The sequence below is a fragment of the Berghia stephanieae genome, chromosome 4, assembly GCF_034508935.2.
Source record: "Berghia stephanieae isolate SIO BIC M18660-M18661 chromosome 4, UCSD_Bste_1.3, whole genome shotgun sequence".
Taxonomy (NCBI): Eukaryota; Metazoa; Mollusca; class Gastropoda; order Nudibranchia; family Aeolidiidae; genus Berghia; species Berghia stephanieae.
In genome coordinates this window covers 71,634,528-71,642,027 of record NC_088363.1, presented here as the reverse complement: position 1 = coordinate 71,642,027, position 7,500 = coordinate 71,634,528, and the positions used below count along the sequence as shown (strand labels likewise).

At 33.5% G+C, this 7,500-nt stretch overlaps 1 protein-coding gene across 1 annotated transcript in view; it reads left to right on the top strand.

Annotated features, from left to right (window-relative positions):
* LOC144971155 (uncharacterized) overlaps nucleotides 1-1,418 on the top strand; it is a 9,761-nt gene extending 8,343 nt beyond the window's left edge. Inside the window, exons 5-6 of the mRNA XM_078911631.1 lie at nucleotides 109-122; nucleotides 957-1,418. Of these exons, the coding sequence (XP_078767757.1) occupies nucleotides 109-122; nucleotides 957-1,181 (239 nt within the window). The 3' untranslated portion in view covers nucleotides 1,182-1,418. The remainder of the gene's footprint in view (nucleotides 1-108; nucleotides 123-956) is intronic.
* The last annotated feature ends 6,082 nt before the right edge of the window (nucleotides 1,419-7,500 follow it).

Genomic DNA, 7,500 nt, shown 5'->3' with positions numbered 1-7,500 from the left:
TTTTTATAATCTTTACAAATTTCTCTTATCGCTATTGTTTTTATCTATTATTTTTTTTCTATAAGAACAATATTTTCTAACTTATGTACGCTCTTCTCTCAATTTCAGAGGTTTGCTGTGAGGTAAGTACTTTTACTAATTGATATGGAATTCATATTTTCAACAATCATATATTTTCATTGCCACAATTTTACATTTGTGATGAAAGGACCATAAAACATTACTGTCAGGAAACTATTTTTAAAAAAATCAATTTATAGATAAAAGGTATTATGTATCAGTTTGCACAGTAGCGTTTGATCTGTTAAATGTGATATTGGATAAATATTCAAAAATATTATGTTTGTTTTGTTTATTTGTGTTTTTTTAAGTTACCACCATAAAAAAAAAACCATCTGGCGCTTTTGATTTATCACGTACTATACTCAACCCAAAATCTTCAAACTGCTGACTGGCCTAACAATGCGATAAGCTATCAAATCACCCACCTTCATTTAATGAAAACCGAACTTAATTATGCCGAGCAAAGGATTTCAATGGTTTTTTAAATACATATGCAGTCTGAAATTCATGATAAATAGCCGGGTCAGAGTCTAAAGTTATAACTATAAGGCGTTTATCTTCTATCAAACACGAAATGATATATATATATATAGTCACTCACACACACACACACACACACACAACACAATATATAAAATATATATATATATATATATATATATATATAATACATATATATATATATATATATACATCGCAAGGCCTCAGGTTTGAGAGTTTTTGCCAAGATGATGGTCATTTAAATCGATCGATTTTTGAAGGGCGCGTATTCCGGCCAAATTTTAAACACGTGACTTTACAGAGTGCTGCAATTAACTGGTAAAATAGCTTGAGAGATGTTGTAAATGTACTTAAACTTCAACTTCATGGCTTTTTCCTCGATTCTCTTTCAGGTTTTGACGACAACTACCACCACGACCACCACGACGACCACCACCACCACCAGACCCAGACCAGATGGTGGAAACGGAGGCAGCAGTAGTAGCGGCAGTAACAGCCTGGCGGCAGATGATGACAACATGGTAGACAATGGTGGAGATAGCAGCGACAGTAAAGACAATGGATTTGGAAAGGACAGGAAAAACGTCAGAAGACCAAGTTCTGACGAGTCCAAATAAAATATTGATAATTAATTGATCTACGATTCTCGACCGAACGGACGCAGGTGCTTTTGTTTCTTTCTTTTACTCTGTCAATTCAACCAATCGAAATGTGATTAACTTTTAAATATTTTTTAACAAACATTCTGATATGAATAGCGAAGTGAAAGTATGAGAAAAGTGTTTCCGTTTGATATTCGTACGAGTGCGTTAGTGAAGGATATTAACGAGTTACATCTCTGACGACTGTAACACGACAACAATATATATATATATATATATATATATATATATATATATATATATATATATATATATATATATATATAATAGTAGATGTCATGCTTTGAACGTTTATTGTTGATTTTGTTGTTGTTGTTGTTATTTGATTTTTGAAAAATTAAATAATTTGAAAATACAAATCAGCATTGTATTGTCCTTATTGATTTTACCTTTGATCAAAAGGCAAAAGTGGAATTTTGTTACTTCATTTTGCTTGTTGAACTGCTGGTCCTATGGTATATTGTTAACCAATTAACTTTCTACCTCTAGTAAAACATGCTTTTAAAAATTTGGCAGGAAAACACTTCCTTCACATATTGATCGATTTAAATGACCCATGTGAGGTCCCAGGTTTGAGAGTTTTTGCCAAAAGAATTCATTTAAATCGATCGATATTTGAAGGACCAGTTTTCTGGCCAAATTTTTGAATTCATGGTTTTTTCAGAGTTTTACTGGTTAACACAATGAATATTAAAGGAAAAAAAGATGTCTTATGCAAATTATCAGTAGATGTATACACCATCATATCGTGTCCCTATAATAGCATGTTACTATACACATAATGCTACTCACAGGATTAATGCATGGCATGGAACGAAATCCACCAAGACATTCCTGGGGTCGACAAAATAAAATTACTTCTGACCACTATATTATAATAATATAATAGCGCAGTATCCACTAAGCACGCTCTAATCGTTTTATAATGGGTCCCTTGCCAACAGCAACAAGTAGGACGATATATGACGCCGGTTAGGCATTAATACAATTATTTCGGAGAGAAACAACGTTGTTATGAGCCATGTACTCATTGTACACCGGAGTACGGTGAGAGAATGTGAGTAGAGAGCATTTATAAGGATTCAACTATACGCCGCTCAGAGTAGGAATCGAGCCCAGGGCCTTCCAATCTGAAGACCACCTAGCCAACCATCCAAAACTAATAATGATAGGAGCACACAACAATAACAGTGAGATGATTAACAATGGAATAAAATATCTCTTTAAAAGGGTACTATACATTTGACAGTCTCCCTCCCAGCTAAAGATTCCGGACATAACCAGGGAAAAAACACCGAGCAATCTCAATCCAGAAAAAGGGTTTCATTGCGCTTGCAAAACATTTAGGTTATATCAGCGCCAGTAATAAAAAAAAAGGAAAGAAATGGGATAGTTAAAAAATTTAAGTATCCAAGAAATTCCAAAAGCATACTATCAATGTACCTAAAAGTCTCATTCAAATGTTTAAAAGATATTTTCAACACAAAAATTTAACGATCAGTCCATAAAAGAGAGATGATTTACAATGAAAATCCTTGCATACTTTTGACTATTTCCCTCTCAGCCAAGGATTCCGGAGAGGATCAGGACAGAACCAAGTGAACCCATTCCAAGACAAAGGCAAAGACAGAAAGCAACCCATAAAACATATATATATAGGGGGATAGAAGACACAGCAAGTGACCTCCTGGTCACCATGAGAGAGCAACATGGAAAGGGAAAGAGATAAAAGACACAGTGAGTGACCTCTCTTTCCACCATGGGAGGTCAGAAGACCCCATCCGGGGAAAAATAAAGAAATAGGAAAGATGAGAACGGACGTGGAACACAACAGTCAGCTGGAGAAGCACAATTCTCCTCCCTCCCCCCTTCCCCACCCCAAAGAATTCAAGAATGAAAAATTGAACACGTGAATCTTTAAATTCAAATCTAAGAACACAATGTTGAGTTCTCAATTTTAATACAGCATTCATACTCATGTACATCAATAGTAAAATGTTGGTTGGATTGCAAATATGGATAACAATACAACATTGTCAGACCAATATCTTTCATAATGAATGCATCTGTATAATAATATTTACAATGCAAGTATTCATTAAATTCATTTCTTAATTTATTAAAATATTTTAACGGTACATTGTAGTTTCACAATTTCCCTCCTGAAATGTCTCTGCATTATTAAGGATTGGGACCTGGATACAAAATTATGTGACCACAACAGGAATTGTAACACATGTCTTTTTTTCATGTTAAAACAGAAAAGTCTGCAAATATCATTAAAACAAATCTATTCTCTTCAAAACATACAAGGGAATCAGTCATTACAGGTATAGAAATTTAAAATTGAGTAAACAAATCTTACAAAACAATGGTTCTGAGTGATAAGAGAATACACGGATTACGTCATCTAAAATTATTGCAAAGCAATCAACAAAAACTGCTTACAAGATTGTTGTAAAAAAATCAAATCAGACAGGACAAGAAAAATTAAAAGCCTTTGAATAGGCTTTATCTCCAAAAATCAACATAAAATTTACCAAGAACTAAAAATAACGTGTTCATACCCAGTTCTCCAACCAAGTCGAGATCTTTTGCCTACCCAAATGGTCTCAAGAACAAGGTCACAAAGCGAAATGAAATTTGTTTTTTATAGCGTTTGTCAGACTCATGTCAGCTCTATGGCAAGGACGAGCCGGAGTTTATCCCAGTTTCCATAGCATAAAAAGGACAATAGCAATTGCTTGTTGTCCTTTGGATAGGACGCGAGTCTATCGGACATCAAATCGAACAGACCCAGCTACCCAATCACTGCTATGTGGCAGGTGGGAGTTTGAAGCGAGTGCTCTACCAACTGAGCTATCAGGACCTCAGAAATTGGAATAAAGCACTCCAAAAAAACAAAAAACAAAAAAAAAAGACAAAGAGGATTAGTTCAAACAAGGAACAGAAAAAGATTCCAGAAGCATTCTGTGTGTTTGATTTGAGACCACCTAAAGTCCTTTGAAGATGGATATTCTCAAATTTTACAGAATATACGCGCATTAAAATTTAAAAAAATATATATATGACAGAATATAACAAACAAATTTAGAAGGAAAAATATCTCCCAGAGAGGGAACTAATATATTTGACTGTTATTTACAACAGGATCCCAAACAGGGCTAGGGACAAAACCGAACAATGCCATTGAAGGTCAAGGACAGAATACAATATGGAATAAAGGGAAAAAGGATCGACCCACCTTGGCAGGTCAAAATACCCAACCCGAAGTAGGATACAAAACAGCATTAAAAGGACAAATGCAGCAATACGATAGAATGATTACATGTGTGTGAACCGATGTAGAACACAACAGTCAGCAGAGGTAGGTGGTCTCAAGACATAACAGACTGGATAGAGAGAACAACCACAAATACAGGACGTATGGCTCAGTAAAAAAAACAACAGAAGAGTTCTGTCAAGCTATTTGGAAGGCTCCATCCAACAAGGATTTGCTTTAAAAAATGAATCAACAAAATAAATCTCAGTCAGAAAATTATTTTAAATTTGAAAATGAATGCAGTATATGACAACCAAAAATAAATAAACATGAACTACAATTATAATAAAACAATTTCTTATGAAAAAATTGCAACAATAAACGAAGGCAAATTAAAAAGGTGACAAAGTGTCCTCAAAACGACTTTTAAAATGTAAAGGCCGGTATGGAGAAATATATTAAGATCAAATATAGGATCCTTTTGAATCCATAAAATCTCAATAGAGAGTGTACTTGTAATAAGATTGACATATCAAAATATTGGAAAACAGTACTTAGTTTGATTTCCTCTCTTTTTTATTTTTTCTTCAGAGGTTAGCAGGTGAGCAACACGTATTCAATTTTAGTTGAATAAAAATGTATTTATACTTTCTCCACTTCAGCCAAGAAAATATTCAACTTTTAATTCATACAACATGTTTGGTAATAATTGTTTTTTGTTCATTTATTATTTACGGCATCAAAATTTTTATATCTATTAATGTTTTGAGTTGACAAGTCACCGATTTGTGTCATAACATGACAAAAAAAAAAGAATATAAATACAGATATAATGCTGAAAAGTCATAACATATTCATAGTCGACAACTCCAGTAGCTGCATTTAGCTACAGCTTCAGATTCAATTATTGTTTTTTGATTTTAAGGTTTTTACGGCGCCAGCAACAGATTCAATAAAGATCCGGATAAGAATCCTCATTTTGCCATTATTTAAAAAGCCAAACCTATGTTTATCAAGCCATAAGTGGGTAGCTAAGTCATATTCAAATTGGCAAAAAGTGCATTGTAATATGATCCGCACATAGCAAGCAAACTATTCTCACCAAAATACAGGAAAATCTGCAGAAACGGGAATTAATTTGGATTCCAAAGGCGATTCACGTTTCAAATTAGGGAATAAATTAAAATTGAGTTCTTTTACTTCAGGAAGTGATGTTGAATTTGATTTAAACTGATTTATGTAATAATCTGATAGTGATGTTGAATTTGATTTAACCTGATTTATGTAATAATCTGATAGTGATGTTGAATTTGATTTAAACTGATTTATGTAATAATCTGATAATTGGATTTATTCACAAGTGATACAAAATTATGGCGAAAGACAGATCTTTCTTTTGTTTGCGGGAGTTAAGCTCTAAAAAAATCATTTAAAAAAAAAGAAAGATAAAGCTGTAGCTCTGAAACTTTATCATTTGAAAGCCATTCCTCTCATTTGTTTCATGTCAAAATTTGAGTCAGATCTGTAATGCAAATTGACTAATCAACCGCTCTGAATTCAAAATCCGTCATACGAACTTCATCTTTGGGGTGTTGCGAACGACACCTTAATTCATAAAAATTCCAACATTTCGAGTTCGACCAAATAAGAATGATACTATGTGCTCTTCGTACTCGGATATAAAATGAATAACTGGCCGTTAACAGTGTTGTCTCTGACAGAAATTTTATTTTGAAATATCGCCTAACAGTACTAACAGGCATCATGTCTTGTTCAACGTGTTGGTTTTACTTTGAGTGTGTTAAGTGAATATTGCGTGTTATAAATGCTCTAGTCTTTTAATTCTTACTCATTCTGGTTAATACTCTATCATTGATATAATGTTTTGTTCTCAAATCTAAGGATGATTTTTCACAGCTACTATAAAGAGTAATATAATATAAATTCAAAACTAAACTCCTATGAAATCCTATGAAATTGTAGACTTTTTATCTTTTTCTAATCCCAGGCCATCCGATCTAATGACCCTCATAATTAGTATCAATTTTAGTAGTTATGTTTTGTTTGTTTTTAAGGGTTTCACGGCGCTTGCAATTTTAGTAGTTAGGTTTAATTTCAACATGTTAAATGTTGTTGTTGTACAAGGATGTTGGGACAACGAGATGGAAGTTTAAGAAAAGGATCCAGGCAGACTGGAATAAATAGAGAAAGGTAACTTCTGTGTGACAAACGAATTTCTGCAAAGCTGAGGGGAAAATATATACATTTGTTGTAAGACCAGCAATATTATATGGATTAGAGACAGCAGATATGACAAGATAAAGAATTAACGTGGCAGAAATGAGGATGTTGAGATGGTCACTTGGCTGGACAAGAAAAGATAAAGTGAGAAATGAACGAATTCAAAGGTTGACTGAAGTGAAAAATGTATCAATAAAGATGAGGAGCTAGATTGAAATGATTCGGACATGCTAAGAGATGAGAAAGGGAGTATGTGGGAGAGAAAGTATTGGATACACAATTAGCGGGAAAGAGAAAAAAGGGACGCCCAAAGACTAGATGGAAAGGTTAAAGGATGATATGAAAGAACTGGACATGGAGGAAGATGATGCTATGAATCGAAGTGCATGAAAATGTGGCATTCATTATGGTGACCCTGGAAAATGCAGGGATAAGCTGAAAGAAGATGTTGGGGTGGCAGAATGGCTCCTATCACTCTATGCTTCCACAACATTCTTAAATTACTTTATATTCCTTAGTGTGTTTGTTGTTTGACTTTTAAATAAGGATGTTCATTGTTTGAAGAATAAATTCTAAATATACTAAAATATTAGTTTATTCTACTAATTACTATTTGGTCACTTTATCAAAAACTTGAAAACTGAAGGATACTTTGTTATTTTCATAAATTCTTCACTGATTCACTGAACTCGAAAGAAAATGACTAAATTGTTTCAAAAAATGTGTTCCTAACTGATATTCATAATTGAAATTGGGCAGCCAGCAACTACT